The 18,680-nt window shown below is 33.8% G+C and overlaps 2 protein-coding genes across 3 annotated transcripts; one reads left to right on the forward strand and one right to left on the reverse strand.

Moving 5' to 3' along the window:
- The first annotated feature begins 3,535 nt into the window (after positions 1-3,535).
- On the forward strand, positions 3,536-13,959 carry LOC130803904 (COBRA-like protein 2). 2 transcript variants are annotated; one of them, XM_057668134.1, is made up of 6 exons: positions 3,536-4,068; positions 11,571-11,670; positions 11,842-12,298; positions 12,700-12,859; positions 12,954-13,240; positions 13,346-13,959. In XM_057668134.1, the coding sequence occupies exons 1-6, from the start codon at positions 4,046-4,048 to the stop codon at positions 13,636-13,638; spliced, it is 1,320 nt and encodes a 439-aa protein (XP_057524117.1). In that variant the 5' UTR covers positions 3,536-4,045; the 3' UTR covers positions 13,639-13,959. The 2 variants fall into 2 exon arrangements, with proteins under 2 accessions (XP_057524117.1, XP_057524116.1); XM_057668133.1 differs by having other exon boundaries at positions 3,538-4,068; positions 11,571-11,650.
- Positions 13,960-14,108: 149 nt separating this feature from the next.
- LOC130803907 (COBRA-like protein 4) lies at positions 14,109-17,191 on the reverse strand. Its single transcript, XM_057668137.1, has 6 exons — positions 16,889-17,191; positions 16,412-16,491; positions 15,506-15,962; positions 15,231-15,381; positions 14,545-14,822; positions 14,109-14,416 (listed from the first exon to the last, which is right to left on the reverse strand). Exons 1-6 carry the CDS (start codon positions 16,938-16,940, stop codon positions 14,121-14,123), a joined length of 1,314 nt encoding a protein of 437 aa, XP_057524120.1. The 5' UTR covers positions 16,941-17,191; the 3' UTR covers positions 14,109-14,120.
- Positions 17,192-18,680: the final 1,489 nt, after the last annotated feature.

Raw genomic sequence — 18,680 nt, forward strand, 5'->3', positions numbered from 1 at the left:
ATAAAGTAATACTACAAAAAAAAAAAAATTGTTATGAGTTACACAATTTAATTTATTTTTAATCTTTTTTTATAGGTTATGCAAATTAAGTTTCTACTCCCTCTATCTAAATTGAGTTGGAGGATGTGATAAAAAATAATAAAGGATATAATTGAGTATTAAGAATATAAGTTTGTGAATGGGATTAAGAAAAAAATAAGAGCATTGTCAAAAAAAAAATACTGTAAAAACAGTGAGACAAACTAAAATAGAATGTGATGCAAATTGAGATGGACATATATATATTAACTTGAAGTACAATATAACAATTGAATTTTGAATCAATTAAATTTTCACATACTAAAATTTTAATGTCAATATCACTCATAAGTTGGTTCCTGCAAGGAGAATAATGTTGCAAAAATGATTTTAAAAAGCATTGTATTTGAGCATTCGAAACTTGAAACACAAACCATCAATCAATAATCACATCTTGATTCAAAACACAGTCATATTAGTTTATTGTTGACATCCTCACCTATTCTGAAAATAAATAAATAAAAAGTTAGTAAAAGTATCAGTTTGCATTTAACATCAAGTGGGGCTAATTGTTGAGTAAATAATATGTGATGTACTAACTTTCAAATTTCATATTCCACAAAATACGATGGTTATTTAGGTATTTAGTTACTTTTACCTATTTAGATATTTAGTTGCTTAATAGGGTATTAGATTGTGGTAAATTGGTGATAAATATTATTGTGAATTTTTTTTTTTTCACCAAATGTGCTATTTTGTTTTTTAGCTTTCAAAATGTTTTTTCTTCTCAATTTTTCAATATCATCTAATTTAATAGTTTGGGTTTTTTTTTACACCCAACTCATGGGTGCAAGTTAGACTCGGATTCAAGTCTGTATTTAAGTTTTGTAGTTTCAGATTCGCCCCTTAAATTATAAAATATTTATAAAAAAAAATAATTTGAAATATAGTTTGCCAAGTTGTGAATTTTGAAACTTAATTTGTTTGTAACTTTAAAGTTGCAATTTAAAAGACATATACCTTAAACATTGCTTATTGTATGTGTTTGTTTTTATGAAAAGGTGAATGGACTATGTGATTATGAAATTGTTTGTAACTTGAAAGCTAAAAGACTTGATAAGTTTAATTATTGCATAGACCTTTTTAATATTATTTACAGAATTTATATTTATACAAAATCTTACTGTTATAATTTGCTAAGAACGTAAGAAATATAAAAATATGCCCATATTGTTTTTATATCTAATTAGTAATTACAAATCGAGGGTGATTCAAATTCAATTTAAGTCCAACAAAAATATGTGAATCAAATTTGAATGTAATTGAACCCGACCCAGATTTAATATATACTCTCCTTCTATCTCATTGAATTTACATTATTTTTCATTTTGGTCCATCCCACTTAATTTGCATTATTTTAATTTTTGGATAATGACTCACCACTTTATTTTAATCTCATCCGCATATTTTAACTTTTTTTAATTTCATCCAAATAATTTATTTTTTTCTTTATTTATTACAAAATAGAAGTGGGGGCCTACAAATCTAAAAATTAACTAAATTCACATATTTTAAGTATATCAAGTCCCACAAATGACATGGATATAAGATAGCCACAAATTTGGAAACAGCTGTTTCTGAAATAAAACCCAAAGAAGGACAATTTACTTTTTTTTAAGGAAAAGGCCGTGTTTGTCTAAGAGTCAATTCAAAACCACACGGTAACGGCCAGCTTGTGCACACCAAAGAAAAACTGGATTTGCACTAAAATCCAACACTAAAATGGCTACTTGGGGCGTGAGCAAGGGTGATTCTGTAAAATTCTCAATGGCATAGAACCCAAAAATTTGAGAATCTTAGATATTAGTCAAAGTTATTTTACATTGCCTTTTACTTGGTGTAATTTTTTGTTTTTAATTAAGCCTCAAAATAATTTTAAAAATATAAAATAAATAAAGACTTTAAAATTTTTGTGAATTTTTGGTCTCACGTTGGGTTTCGCAATTTATTATTGATTGTTGGTTGTTAATTGTTGGTTATTAATTATTTTATTTGGCTGTTAGAAATACTTCCTCGCTTCGTTCCTACTTTAAATAGAAAAAATTACCTAGAATAATTATTTTCCTACAATAATTCCACCTATTGATTATTTTCCTACAATAATGACCTACTATAACAAGTTATATTTTTTAAAAAAAGAAAAATTAAAATAAAATATTGAAAAAAATATTAAAAATTGTTAAAAATTTTTACGAACTTTTTATGTTAATTTTCAAAGTTTTTCTCTAACTTTATATAATTTTCAGTTTACTTGTTTGGTAAATTACTTGCTATAGCAAGTTATTCGGTTACTCAAATTTACTCAAGGTAAATACCCCATAAAATTAAGATTATTAATTGTTAACAAAGAAATTATTCTATGAAAATCAAATAGCGTAAACAACTTTGGTGCTCAAATAATTATTAAATTCTAAAAGTAACACTTGCATGCTAAGCAAATAGCAAATACTTTCAAACTTTATAGCATAAGACATGGATTTCTTATGCGAGTAAATCTCTTACTTTTTAAGGGAAAAAGTTTGATAATAGCTGAAGTAGAGTTTTATAGGGAAGGTTTTAGGGGTGATACTTCATATGGGAAGAGTCCAAACATATTTAGGTTGTATATTAATGTTTGTATCATTTTAATCATATATTTTTCAAATGCAACTTTAATGGTAAATATTTTAAATTATCAAAAAGTATTATAACATTAGACGTCAAAATAAATTTAATAAGATTTCAATTTATCATAATTTTTTCCTAACATTAATAATTAATTGTGCTTAAACTTTGTATTATAAATAATGTAAAAAGTTAATATAGTGCAAGAAAAGATGTAGTTCATAAAATTAAGTGATTTATTATTTATTATATGAACATCCACGACTATCCTATCTTGTTACAAAATACTTGTTATTGCAAACGAGTATAACTAAATTGAATTAAATAACTTTGACATAATTGTGATAATAAACTTACCACAACTCCTAAAGTGGTGGTCTGGTGTAAATAACAAATATACTTAAAATTAAAGAGATTTAATTTAAATGAGATTTAAAATATATTAAAGACAATACACCTTAAATGTAGATAAATACAAAGCTTAAAAGTAGTTTTCTTGGAATACCCTAATTATTTTCTTATAATAAAATCAGTACTAGATAGTGAACTATTTCAGTATCACAATCTAAGTAGGTATATTAGTAATCAATGATTGTAGAATTTTGACCTAGCCCTAATAGATAAAATTTATGTAAGTCTACTCAATCAAAGTGTTTTTACTATACGTTTTAGTACGTTGGTTATATTCTAATTAAAATTGTAAGAGTTTTTATTAGTGAAAATGTAATTAAGAAACCCGAGAGATGAAAGTATTTCGAACAAAAATTAAAGTACCCACTAAAATTACTACGAGATTGCACAATGGGCGGATACATGTGATATATCCTCCTTCATATCTATATCCACCTAACATTTTTTATACCCACAACTTAAAACCAGTAAAACTTTCATATCCACACCTCTACACAATCATGAAGCCACTCAAAATCCAGAAGAAAATGACAAATCCCAAGAACAATCTATCCATGGTCCTAACTCCTAATGCTATCTATGGTCATGTTAACAAAAAACGACACATTCCATGCCAGTTGCACTCTTATTCAATGCTAAAGGGTCAGACAAACATATTCTTAAATTCAATGCCAAAAGCCAATTCAACCAAGAATATTTAAACAACAATCACAATAATTATTTATATGCAAAAAGATAATGTCTAATTCTTTCTCCTCTTGTTCTTTATAGAAGCTACTACCAAGTCTTTCTTCCACTTCTGTTATCTACTGCTTTCTCTTTCCTTCATCAACTCTTTTTATTTCTCTCTCTAATACTTTCTCTCTCAACAAATTTGGAATTTCTTTCAAATGGGTAGTAATTTGTTTGGCAATTTCAGGATTCTTACCTTCGCTTTTGCAATTTTCTTGTTATGTTCTACCTTTACTCTTACAGGTCAGCTTTCTTTCTTTGTTTTGTTGCTTAATTGGCTTCTGGGTTTGTCAAGTTTGAGTCTTTGATGGTTGTATACTGTTTAATTAAACTGAATCTGATGTAATATGTCATATGGGTTGTAAAGTTGGAGACTTTAAAGGTATATTAGTGATCATTTTGATGAATTTGAAATGTTCTAGCATTTGGGTTTGATAAGTTTGTGATCATTTTGAATTTTTGATGATTCACTGCATTTGTGATTTACCCATATTTTATCATGAAATTTTCTTTGAGTGTTGTACTTTGATTAAATTAGAGTAGAACACTAAATTTGAACCATACCTTTTTGTTACATTGGCTATTGATAATTTGATAACATGAGAAGCAATTTTTTCAACCAAAAGATTGATTTGATGGTTAACTCTATATTATTGGGGTTGTTTGGGAGATGATTAATAGTTGGTAATAGCCATATTACAGTGATTAATTTGACCGGTTGATTTTATTACCTGATTACAATGACTTATATGACTGCTGCTATGAACAACTTTTCTAAAACGAAGCTATTTTAACCAACTAATTTACTAAATATATTAGTATTAGATAATTTGACTTTCCTATCTTTTATTTGTATCAAATAAGCTAAAATTTTCGAATTAACTATTTTGCCTTGTTTTTATATTTCTTATGTATTTCCTAATTTGCAAGAGAATTTTCTAAAATTCCCAAAAGGAAACTTTTGTTGTTGATTTCTGTCATTTTGCTGCTGATTTAAATTAGTTATGTTGATAACTTGTATTATTGTCCATAATTTGATTGGATTATACTATTATAGGTATTGGGTCATGGAATTATGATGGGTTGATAGCCATTTTATGTTAGATGAGCTCACTTTTTATTCAAGTGGGGCATGCTAGCCATAGGCCATATTTTAGTTCAATGTTATAGTAGCTTCATCAGATTATTTGGCCTATGAATAATGATTGATACTATTATTATGTTAGCTATTGGACAATTTAATGGACAAATTGTCCCTAATACTATTTATATCAGGATACTATAATCTTTAATAAAATCTTTTTCCTTAATTAGTATGATTTTGTTTTTTCTCTACAAGCTTTTCTTGTATCATCATGTAGTCATCATCATATTTCATTTATATGTTTAAGCCAATGTGATAACTTTGGTTGTGTATATGAATATATGAAAAATTTAGCAATCTTTTCCCATGAGTAATGGCACTGGAGATCTGTTAAAAACTGTGAAAATCATGAATTTCCCCCATGTTACTCAGACTTAGGTACTCATATCGAACACAAATCAAATATTTGACTCGGGTTATCTTACGAAAATTTTCCATTAATTGGTTGAAATGTGTTGGAATGACAATGGTCCGACACAGGACTTTAAGTCACATAAGGTGAGTATGCCATACATGTAGTTTTTTTTAGTGTAATGTAGCGTCTAATCTTTTCCTGATCATAGTTTCCTATAGGCTGGATATACTGGGTACAATGATGGTGATGAGTGTTGAAAACGATCGCCTAATGCTTTGCGATGATAAGAACAAACAACAATGAACAAAATAAGATTGACAAAGTAACAAACAAGGACACAAAGATTTAAGGAGGTTCACCCAATTGTGGCTACGTCCTCCGTGGTGTGTAGTTTATGTTTATATTATATCAAAAGAATACAAACAACACTTCAAAATATGAAGAATTACAATTGGGAAAGAGATAACAACAATAGGCTATGTGTTTGGCTAAGGGGTTTGTGTTTGATGTGTTTTCATACTTGAAGTGTGGGTATGAGAGCCCTATTTATAGTACTAGGTACTTGAAGTTGAATGGCTCACATAATTACATAGTTAATTTTGAGTAATGAATACTAAGAATTAAGTCTAAGGAGTTGAAAGGTCGAAAACAAGCATCCCATGCACATCAGAGACTTCGCTCGACCAGAACAGAGAGCTCGCTCGGGTCGAGCGGCTCGGTCGAGCGAGAAGCAGCATAATCTGGAGCATTCTGTCTGACTGCTCGACTAACCAAAAGAGGACTCGCTCGGTCGAGCGGAGCTCGCTCGATCGAGCGGAGAGCTCGCTCGGTCGAGCGGAAAGCTCGCTCGGTCGAGCGGATAGCTCGCTCGGTCGAGCGGAGAGCTCGCTCGGTCGAGCGGAGAGCTCGCTCGGTCGAGCGGAGAGCTCGCTCGGTCGAGCGAGTAGGTCGAGCGACCCTTTAGATCTTCTGACAGTAACTTTGTTCGAGCATCACAAATCAACCCTTACATATTCTTCATTAACCCATATTAACACCCATAATTCTTCATCAATACTCCACACATAATTGCACCCATTTAGTTACCAAATAATCAAGAGTCACACTCATGAATTCATCCCATTAAGTGCACTCAAGTCACACATTAGTATACTACCATTCATGATCATTAGTATACTACCATTCATAACAATCTCCACCTTGACTTGAGTTCACCCAAGTCACAACAACAATTCACTTCATAATAAAAACATACACACCTCAAAAAATGCCCAAGAGGGCATTACCTCAAGCAAGGAGCTAAACCTACCAAGTCAACACATAATTCAAACTTGGTAGTAGGTAATGACTTTGTCATCATGTCGGCCGGATTTTCCGTAGTGTCAATCTTCTTCAATAACACCCTTTTGTGCTCAACTTCATCCCGGATAAAGTTATACTTAATATCGATGTGCTTGGACCTTCTATGAAATGTATTTTGATTTCTAGCCAAATGAATTGCACTTTGACTATCACAATGTACACTTACCTCACACACCTTATTGCACATTTCACCAACAAGACCTTTAAGCCATTTTGCTTCTTTGAATGACTCGGCCACGGCTATGTACTCCGCTTCGGTTGTAGAAAGAGCAACCACATCTTGCAAAGATGATTGCCAACTAATCGCCGAACCACCCAAAGTAAACACGAACCCACTTGTGGACTTTCTATTATCTAGATCACCACCATAATCCGAGTCACAAAACCCGGTTAGCTCACTTGAATTTTTCCCATACATGAGACAAACATTTGAAGTATCTTTTAAATACCTCAAAAGCCATTTTAGTGCCTCCCAATGTCCCTTACCCGGATTAGACATATATCTACTCACCAAACTCACCGCATGAGCAATGTCGGGCCTAGAACACACCATAGCATACATAACGCTACCAACGGCACTAGTATATGGAATTCTTACCATTTGCTCTTCTTCCTCTTTAGTTTGTGGACACAAATTCTTGGACAATTTAAAATGAGAAGCAAGAGGAGTAGACACACCTTTAGCATCATCCATGGAGAAACGTTGAACAACTTTCTCTATGTACTTTCTTTGACTAAGGTATAAGACACCCTTAGCCCGATCTCTCAAAATCTCCATCCCAAGAATCTTCTTGGCTTCACCAAGATCTTTCATATCAAACTCACTTGAAAGCAACTCTTTCAAGTTCTCCACCTTAAGCAAAGAGCTACATGCTACTAGCATATCATCAACATATAAGAGCAAATATAGTAAAGAACCATCTTCAAACTTCTTAAGATACACACAGCTATCATAAGAACTTCTAATAAAATCATGTGAAATCATAAAGGAATCAAACCTTTTGTACCATTGCCTTGGAGATTGCTTCAACCCATACAATGACCTCTTCAATCTACACACATGATTCTCCTTACCGGCTACCTCAAAACCTTCCGGTTGCTTCATGAATATTTCTTCTTCAAGCTCACCGTGAAGAAAAGCCGTCTTTACATCCAATTGATGTAACTCCAAATCCTCCATCGCCACCAAAGCAAGCAATGCTCTAATAGAAGAGTGCTTCACGACCGGAGAGAAAACTTCGTGAAAATCAATACCCTCAATTTGAGAATATCCCTTAGCAACAACCCTTGCTTTGTAGATGGGAGGAATATCACTTGAAGGACCCTCCTTCCTCTTGAATATCCATTTGCACCCCACAATCTTCTTCTTCTTTGGTGCAACAACGATATCCCAAGTTTCATTCTTCGCAAGAGACTCCATCTCTTGTTTCATAGCGATCAACCACTTGCTTGAGTCATTTGAGGCCATAGCCTCCTTGTACGTACTTGGTTCATTTAACCCTTCGACTTCGCTAGCAATGTTGAGAGCATAAACCACATAATCACACTCTTCAATATACCTCCTTGGAGCCACGGTCTTCCTTCTTTGCCTAGTTATGGACAAAGGAGGAGACCTTTGTTGAACATCATTGTTTTTCTCATCATCAACATTGGAAGATTCAACCTCCACTTGTGCATTATTATCATTATTACAAGGTTTTTCAAAATTAGATACAAGCATGCTATCTTCATCAAAAGCAACATCTCTAGAAACAATAATTTTCTTTGATTCATTACACCATACCCTATACCCCTTTACACCCACTCCATATCCCACAAAAATTCCTTTTCTAGCTCTAGGTTCTAACTTACCATCATTTACATGAAAATAAGCTGGACAACCAAAGACCCTAAGACTAGAATAATTTACCGGAGTGTTGTACCACACCTCTTGTGGCGACTTGAATTTCAAGGCGGCATTAGGAGAACGGTTGATCAAATAACATGCCGTAGCCACCGCTTCGGCCCAAAATTGCTTCCCCAAGTTTGCTTGATTTAGCATGCATCTTGCCCTTTCTAACAATGTTTTATTCATCCTCTCCGCAACACCATTTTGTTGAGGACGACCTGCACAAGTTCTATGTCTAACGATACCTTCATTAGCACAATATTTGAGAAATTTACTATCAACAAATTCAAGACCATTGTCGGTTCTTAAGGTCTTGATGCTCCTACCGGTTTTCTTTTCAACCATCTTCTTCCATTCCAAGAAGACATCAAAAACTTCATATTTATGTTTAATAAAATAACACCAAACTTTTCTAGAGTAATCATCAATAAAGGTCAACATGTAGCTACAACCACTAAGGGAGGGGGTTCGTGAAGGCCCCCACAAATCGGAATGGACATAATCTAAAATCCCCTTAGTGTTGTGGATGGCGGGTTTAAAACTAACTCTCTTGTGTTTCCCATAAACACAATTTTCACAAAAACCAAGGTTCCCAAAATTTTTATCATCAAATAAACCTTGTTTAGAGAGTTCAAACATACCTCTTTCGCTCATGTGACCAAGTCTCAAATGCCATAGTTTGGTGTCACGATCGGACATTGTGCTTGTGGATACATTCGCCGAGCCAAGAACGGTTGAACCTTGAAGAGCATACAAACTCCCATTCAACCTCCCCTTCATCACCACTAGTGAACCCTTGGCTACCTTCATAACTCCACCTTCACAAGTGATTCTACACCCGATCTTATCAAGAGTACCCAAAGATAAAAGATTCTTTTTTAAACCCGGGACATACCTTACATCGGTTAAGGTCCTCACGACCCCATCAAACATCTTCACTCTAATGCTCCCAATTCCAACAACCTTACAAGTGGTGTTGTTCCCCATGGTAACATTTCCCCCATCAACACTTTCATAAGTATGGAAGAAAGTTTTGTTGGGAGTCATGTGAAATGTGCAACCCGAATCAAGAATCCAATCATCATTACCTTTGTACTCATGAGTGGCAACAAGCACATCGCCATCATCACTATCATTCACATAACTAGCATTTGCATTGCTAGATCCTTCCCTTGCCTCTTCATCAAGCTTTCTCTTAAGCTTCCAACAATCCTTCTTGATGTGGCCCTTAAGCTTGCAATAGTTACAAGTCTTATTTTTGTTTGGCCTCACGGACTTTGACCTTCCTTTACCCTTATTTCCACTCCCACTAGTGGAACCTTTTTCTTGTGACCTTCCTCTTACAAACAAACCGTCACTAGCATTGCTTGGTGACTTTTGTGATAACTGAGTATCAATAAGATCCCTTTGAGTCAAGGCATTCTTCACATCATCACAACTCAAATTATCTCTACCATAAAGTAGAGTTTCTCTAAAGTTTTTATAAGAAGGGGGTAAAGAACATAAAAGATAAATGGCCAAGTCTTCATCATCAAGCTTAACATCAATGTTTTGCAAATCCATGACAATGGAGCAAAACTCATCCAAATGAGGTTTCAAAGGTTTACCTTCCTCCAAGCGTAAGTCGTAGAGTCTACTCTTCAAAAGTAGCCTATTGGTAACACTCTTGGCCATGTAGAGTGATTCCAATTTCTCCCACATACTCTTGGTTGTAGTTTCTTTAACAACCTCTCTAAGAACTTCATTGGATAAACATAATTGGATTGCGGATAACGCCTTTGTGCCTATCTCTTCCCATCTTGATGCGGACATTCCTTTCGGCATCATCTCAATACCACCAATTGCCTTGTGTACACCATTTTGAACCAAAGTGGCTCTCATTTTGACTTGCCACAAGCCAAAGTTTACACTCCTGTCAAACTTCTCAATATCGAGCTTCATTGTAGTCATGATTTTAAAGGAATGGTTTCTTAAAACACCGCAAAAACACCTTGGCTCTGATACCAATTGAAAACGATCGCCTAATGCTTTGCGATGATAAGAACAAACAACAATGAACAAAATAAGATTGACAAAGTAACAAACAAGGACACAAAGATTTAAGGAGGTTCACCCAATTGTGGCTACGTCCTCCGTGGTGTGTAGTTTATGTTTATATTATATCAAAAGAATACAAACAACACTTCAAAATATGAAGAATTACAATTGGGAAAGAGATAACAACAATAGGCTATGTGTTTGGCTAAGGGGTTTGTGTTTGATGTGTTTTCATACTTGAAGTGTGGGTATGAGAGCCCTATTTATAGTACTAGGTACTTGAAGTTGAATGGCTCACATAATTACATAGTTAATTTTGAGTAATGAATACTAAGAATTAAGTCTAAGGAGTTGAAAGGTCGAAAACAAGCATCCCATGCACATCAGAGACTTCGCTCGACCGGAACAGAGAGCTCGCTCGGGTCGAGCGGCTCGGTCGAGCGAGAAGCAGCATAATCTGGAGCATTCTGTCTGACTGCTCGACTAACCAAAAGAGGACTCGCTCGGTCGAGCGGAGCTCGCTCGGTCGAGCGGAGAGCTCGCTCGGTCGAGCGAGTAGGTCGAGCGACCCTTCAGATCTTCTGACAGTAACTTTGTTCGAGCATCACAAATCAACCCTTACATATTCTTCATTAACCCATATTAACACCCATAATTCTTCATCAATACTCCACACATAATTGCACCCATTTAGTTACCAAATAATCAAGAGTCACACTCATGAATTCATCCCATTAAGTGCACTCAAGTCACACATTAGTATACTACCATTCATGATCATTAGTATACTACCATTCATAACAAGTGTCTAATCTCATGGTTATCTGTTTGGAACTGTAAATACAAATTGTCTATAAAATTTGCTCCTTATGTGATATGTTCTTGTGAATTGTTGCTTTAGTTTTGCAGTAAGAAGGCTATAGAATTAAGATTGTTTTTTTCGTCTTCATTGTTTTCAGGAGCATACGATCCTCTCGATCCAACTGGGAACATTACGATCAAGTGGGATGTCATAAGTTGGACTCCGGATGGTTATGTTGTATGTCTTATATCCTTGGTGTGAGCTTCTGTTTCGCACTAATAACTCGTATCTAAGTAGAGATATGTTTCACTATTATATTTTCACGATCACCTCGTCTTACATTTTTATGATCGATCACAATCTTTTGAGATTAAGACTTTGACATTGTTAGTACCTTTTCTTATATTTCTTCACTTATCCTCTTGAAGGCTGTGGTTACGATGTACAACTTTCAAAAGTATCGTCACATTCAAGCACCAGGGTGGCAACTCAGATGGACATGGGCGAAAAAGGAGGTTATTTGGAGCATGGTGGGTGGCCAAGCAACAGAACAAGGGGACTGCTCAAAATTTAAGGGCACTATCCCACATTGTTGTAAGAAGGATCCAACCATTGTCGACTTGTTGCCAGGGACTCCGTACAATCAGCAGATTGCCAATTGCTGCAAGGGAGGAGTTCTAAACTCTTGGGTGCAGGACCCTGCCACCGCAATTAGCTCATTTCAAATTAGTGTGGGTCGATCAGGCACCTCAAATAAAACGGTCAAAGTGCCTAGGAATGTCACTCTGAACGCTCCTGGACCCGGTTACACTTGCGGGCCAGCGAAGATTGTTAAAGCCAGCAAATTTAAAACCCAAGATGGGAGGAGAACCACTCAAGCTTTGAGTAAGCTAATCGAGACTAGAGATGTTCAACGGGTCTGGTCAAAATTCAAATGTACCGGGTCAGACGGTCATGTCAAATTAAAATGGGTCGGGGCTGGTCAAAGCCCATTTAAAAGTTCATCAATAGTTTTTTATTCTATTTCATTACCCGTTAGGTCGACCCACCTATCTATATTATAATAAAAATATAAAAAAAGGGGTTTAAAAAAATTCGTTTGGCCCGACCCATTATTGACACAACCCGCTAATAACCCGTTAAAATGTGACATGACCCTTAGCCCGTTGGGTCGACCCGCCCTATTAAACATCTATAATGGAGACTAATCTACTAGTAGCTGATTTCACTCTATTGATTTGATTTTAGTTCTGTTACAAAACTGGTGTTTATTTCTTTTGTGTTAGTGACCTGGAATGTGACATGCACATATTCTCAGTTCCTGTCTCAGAAAACTCCATCATGTTGTGTCTCGCTTTCGTCCTTCTACAATGACACAATTATACCTTGTCCGACATGCAGCTGTGGCTGCCAGAACAATGCCTCTAATCCCGGAAGCTGTGTCGAGTAAGCTTCTTTTTTTCTTCCTTTCTCTTAAACCGCGTTCATGCTTTGTTTAAATTTTTTCTAGCTAATGTTTTATTCGGGGGGCGGGTTTCAGGGCTAATTCCCCGTACTTGGCTTCAGTTGTCGCTCCCGGACTAGCTAATAGAAACAATTACTTACCGCCTCTGGTTCGTTGTACTAACCATATGTGTCCAATCCGGATACACTGGCATGTCAAAACCAATTACAAGGACTATTGGCGAGTTAGGGTTACGATTACAAATTTCAACTATAGGATGAACTACTCGCAATGGAACTTGGTTGTGCAACATCCAAACTTCGACAACTTGACTCAGAGTTTCAGCTTCAATTATGAACCATTAACTCCTTACTTGAATATAAGTAAGAAATCTTCGTGTTGGCGTGTTTTTCTTTTCGAAATTTTATTATCGAGTTCAATTAAAGATGATGTTAATTATGTGAAAAACTTGTTTTCTTGTTTATTAGATGATACCGCTATGCTATGGGGAATCAAGTTCTATAATGATCTACTTATGCAAGCGGGTCCATATGGCAACGTTCAGTCTGAATTACTCTTTCGGAAAGACAAGTCTACATTTACATTCGAAAAAGGTTGGGCCTTCCCTCATAGAATATACTTCAACGGTGATAATTGTGTGATGCCGCCTCCTGATACCTACCCATGGCTTCCAAATGCTAGTGCTCGTCTAAATTTCTCGCTTTTGCCTGTAACTTTGACGCTATTATTATCCTTGACTTTCTTATATGCACATGCTTGAGAGTTCAATCCCTTTCTTTGGGGTAAATATTACACGGAAATCAGTCTGAGTCGATAATGGATTTGGACTCCAATTGTTGGGTTTGACGACTGTGTTGGAAGCCTGTTGAAGATCAGCTGCAATATCAACCTTCTGCGATGTTATTTGCTGTTTGTCTGATGATCAGGTTTGTGACTCGATCATTACCAATTTTATGTATATGTATTAGTCATATTTCCTTTGTATAGATAAGATTTATTCGATTACTAAAAACGTCGAATTGTAACGAAAACGAAAACCATATTCTGATACAAAATGCTAACAATTACTCATTGTTCAAAATTATCCTTGTTCAAGTATCTAATGCTACTTAATCACAATTCATTCCCTCAAAAACAATAATGAATTCTTCTATATGCTCGACTTTTGATTGTTATTGGCCTCTGGCGTGTTACATTGATTTTTTTCCTTTTCTGATAATTTTATGTCAACTTCTTCATTGCTCAAAAAGGAAGTACCCCAAAACCGAAGATCATCAGTACGAACGAAAAAATTACTGCTAAAATCGACCCTGATGGTTTAAACCCTAAATTCGGCAGAAAAGGGTATGATTCAGGCGGAGGCAGCCTGCATTCATCTCCGTTAAAGTAAACTTTCCTAGGGAACGCCCATCCTTGTCGGAAGGTAAACGTGTTCTGATCCTTCTGCATTAGAATTTCGGATTGCACATTTCCGAAAGGTCCAGCTTCCATTAGCAGATCGTTGTAGTACTTCATCCCGTAAAACATCCCCGTATCATCTGCACGGTTTCACATTACATTGTCAGAACCTTTCGGTTTTCTCTTTTAAGGCCTCTTCTTTTGTTTAGTTTGGTTCAATTCAGTTGTTTCTAGTCCTAAAGAACGGACGCAAAGTCAGAGAACTTACTTATCAATCCATAAGGAACGAGAGGCTTGTAGTTGAAGCTAAAGACTTCGGTGACATTATTGAGGTTCGGATGTTGAGCGACGAGAGTCCACTGGGTGTAGTTCATCCTGTAGTTGAAGTTGGTTATGCTAACCTTAACGCGCCAGTAGTCCTTGTAGTTAACCTTGACATGCCAATGCACCCGAACTGGGCACATATGATGAGTGCAATGAAGTAATGGAGAATTATCCTTCTTTGGAGTATTTAATCCCACCATACTCAAAATCTTTGAATCACTCCTGTTATTAACAAAAAATTTAACATTAATATCATCATCATCGTATCTATTGTATCTCGCTCATAAGAACTATGATCAGGGTCTTATCTCTTTTACTTGATTCTCTTCAAATAATCAAACTCATATTGGATTTTGTTTTATCTCTAGCGAGCTTCGGTGAAGGAATTTGATCTCGGCTCCACAATTTTTTCTAATTAGAATGTGTTTAGCAAATAATTTTAAGTTTGATTTTTTGTTGGTTAATTAGTAAAAAAAAAAGGTTTGGTAAATAATTTAGCAGCTAAATAGTTTTTTCATTTACTTTTGACTTTTTAATTAATTTTTTTTCTAATGAACAATCAATAAACTAATATTTTCGAGATATCATATAGTAGGTTTTTTTTGGCTAAAAGTAGAAAGAGAATCATACTTGACACAATTCTTTGTTTTATGTTCACATCCACATGAGCAAGTAGGGCAAGGAGTGATGGTTTCATTGTAGAAACTTGAGAAGGACACACAACAAGAAGGATATTTTCTTGCTAGAAATTGCGAGTAAGTGCATGTTACATTCCATGTCACTGCATCAAAAATCACACAATAAACACAACTAAATTTAGTTAGTATGTTGTTTTCAGATGTCAACATTAAAAGGTATCAAATTTATTGAAACAGCAGATTAGTTTCATAATAGAGTAGACTTACTGAGGGCTTGAGTCTTGCGACGACGATCCGGGGTTAGGAAATTTGTGGAAGGAACAACCTTAGCGGGCCCACAAGTGTACCCTGGGCCAGGGCCCAACAAAGTGAAGTTCTTGGGTAATTTAACAGTTCTATTTGTAGTACCGGCCTGCCCAACACTAACCTGAAATTGGGACACAGAGCCTGATTTGTCCTGGCCCCAAGCATTAAGGACACCACCCTTACAACAATTGGTAAATTGTTGATTGTAGGGTGTTCCAGGTAAAAGGTCCACTACAGTTGGGGTCTTCTTACAACAATGCGGTATGTTCCCTTTAAATTTGGAACAGTCACCTTGCTCTGTTGTTTGGGCCCCTTGCATGGACCATATTACTTCTTTTTTAGCCCATGTCCAGCCCATTTGCCATCCTGGGTTTCCTATGTGTCTGTACATTTGGAAATTGTTTACCGTCACTGTTGCCTGCAATTAATTTTTGTAAAATAAATGTTACATTAAAAAATCTTGTTTGATAGTTAGACATTTAAAAAATTAATTTCAAATTTTGTATATCATCATCATTATCCTACCCATTGTATCCCACTAGTACAAAACTATAGATGGGGTCCAGAGAAGAAAGGACGGTGGCAACTCTCTCTATATATATATATATATGATTTGAAATTATAATGAATTTATATTAAAAATTAAAATCTTTGTGCAAAAAGGCATTTTTGCAATTTATTAGGGACGGTGGGAGTAAGAAGATATAGAACCAAATGAGAATCGAGTCTTATCTTTATTAGAGCAAGTGTTATCTTTTTCAAGTAAAATTCTGGACTTAATTGTCACCTATTTATTTCCTTTCTTTAATCTACCTTATAATAGTTTTAAAAAATTACAAAAATATTGAAGTAGCTAATTAAACTTACCACATAACCATCGGCGGTCCATGACATGATATCCCATTTGATTGTTATGTTCCCATTAGGATCCAAGGGATCATATGCACCTACAATCCAACAAACATAATAGTATTATAATTAGTCATAATTTAATAATTTATTTAAGTGAAGTTCTGATTATATTTGTAGTGGACTTTTTAGATATGAATGAATATAATACAATCTTTGAGGCATCATGTATTTGTAAGTCTAGGTTGAATTTAGTATATTAATATAGGGTGAGTCAAATACTCATCTTTACATATGTGTTAAATCGATTAGATTGTCATTCGTTTGTATTATATATTATACAATTTATTATTAACAAAATTTATAATTAATAATTCAAATTATAACCTATGCAGATTCGGACAGAGATTTGAGCATATTTAAAACATGCATTACAATATATCATAAACTAATTTTAGAAAGAAAAGGGAAAAAACATATACGTGTTAGACTAACCTGTATAAGATAAAAATGGCAGAAGACAAAATACTATAACAAAAAACCTCATTTCTGCAACTCAAAAATATTATTACTTGGATCACCAAAGGCTATTCTTATAATAGCACCTTTGAGTTTATTGTCTCTTAAACCAAATATTTAAGAACTCATAAACTTTCTACAAAAAGTAAATAGCCAAATGTGTGCAATTTTATCATAAATTTGAATATTTGAGTATTGTGAGTACAAAATTTCATAAAAATAAACTGAAATGTTGTTTTAATTTTAATTTGTATGAGAGAGTTTATATTCAAGGTTAGCTATACCAACTGGTTGTTGGAGGCTTTTATATATATATATAGATATACATATATATATATATATTTATTGTGACTTCTGATATCTTAGCTTTTAAGTGATGATTTCTTCAATTTATAACTTGTGCATGATAGTCAAATTAAGCAAGATTGAAATGCTTAAAATTAAGATCAGATAATCTTTAGCTTCTTAATTAGTGTTTGATATTTGGATCATTAGCTTCTTAAATAATCCTTTGTGCAATGTTAATTGTAATAATTAGTACAAAGTATTATTTTATTAATTTTTCTTGGTTGATTTTAAGTAGACTAAGATAAAAAATTTTGATGTATGGATGAGAATTAGAGATGTGTTATGAAATAATAGGTGAAATTTAAAATACAGCAAATTTTACGAAACAAATTTAAATAAACACATATAAAAATATAACTTAAGTATTATAAATACTATTTTCCTCTTAAATATTTTCTATTTTCATTTTATTTATCATCATAGTGAAGAGTTTGGAGCAAGGAAACAATGGTGTATAGACTAGTAAAATGTCCCCTTCCAAGACAAGGACATTTAAACCTTAGATAATTTGTTGATATTCATTGCTTCCATATACACACACAATGATATTTTTCTTGGAAAGTTAGTTAGAAAATCAAGAGAGAAACAAAAGCTAAGTTGCTTATGATTGCTTTAAGGGAACGAGAAACTTAGATATCGAGAAAATCCATGTGTTCCTAAATCATTGCAAACTACTACATACATCAAAATCATATTTATATGATTCATTAGGTCAAGTGTTACACCATTGTTGTTTAAAATTCAACATCATGATGTTACAAAATGTGAGATACAAATTTTCCCTTTTTTCCTTACCAAATTTGAATACCGATTTTTTAAGTCGAGTAAAAACTCACAGTACATTATAAGATCTTATAAAATATTATATTCATAGGATCCAAGTATTACGTATAAAATTTTTAAAATGAAAATATTTAACATTAATTACATTGAATGATGTGTGAAATTCTTAACTTAGTTATTATTTTAGAATACGTTATTTAAGCTTATACATAGCTCTTAGACATATATATTTCATAAGTTAATTAGTAGAGTATAATACACAATAATTTTGTAAGCCTGTTCATTTAACAATTTTTCAAAATTTAGAGCCTAAAAATAATTAACTTAATTAAATAAAAATTAATATAAATTTTACATTTAAGACACCTAAGTTTTAGATGTTATGGATTAACATCTTATACATGTCTGAAATCGCCTCTATAAGTCAATATTAAAAATAATTAGATCAATCGTGTAAGATCACAATAGTACCAATTACTTTTCACACTCATATAAAAATAATAACAAAAAGATTCTTAATATTTTGTGTTAAGATAAGATAATTAAATAGCTATTTGTCTTTTTGAGCTCGCTATATAAGAAAATTGCACAAATATTACCGAGTGGTTTAGTTATTAGAAAAATAAAATAAAAAAAT

This window comes from Amaranthus tricolor, chromosome 17 (genome assembly GCF_026212465.1).
Source record: "Amaranthus tricolor cultivar Red isolate AtriRed21 chromosome 17, ASM2621246v1, whole genome shotgun sequence".
NCBI classification, from domain to species: domain Eukaryota; kingdom Viridiplantae; phylum Streptophyta; class Magnoliopsida; order Caryophyllales; family Amaranthaceae; genus Amaranthus; species Amaranthus tricolor.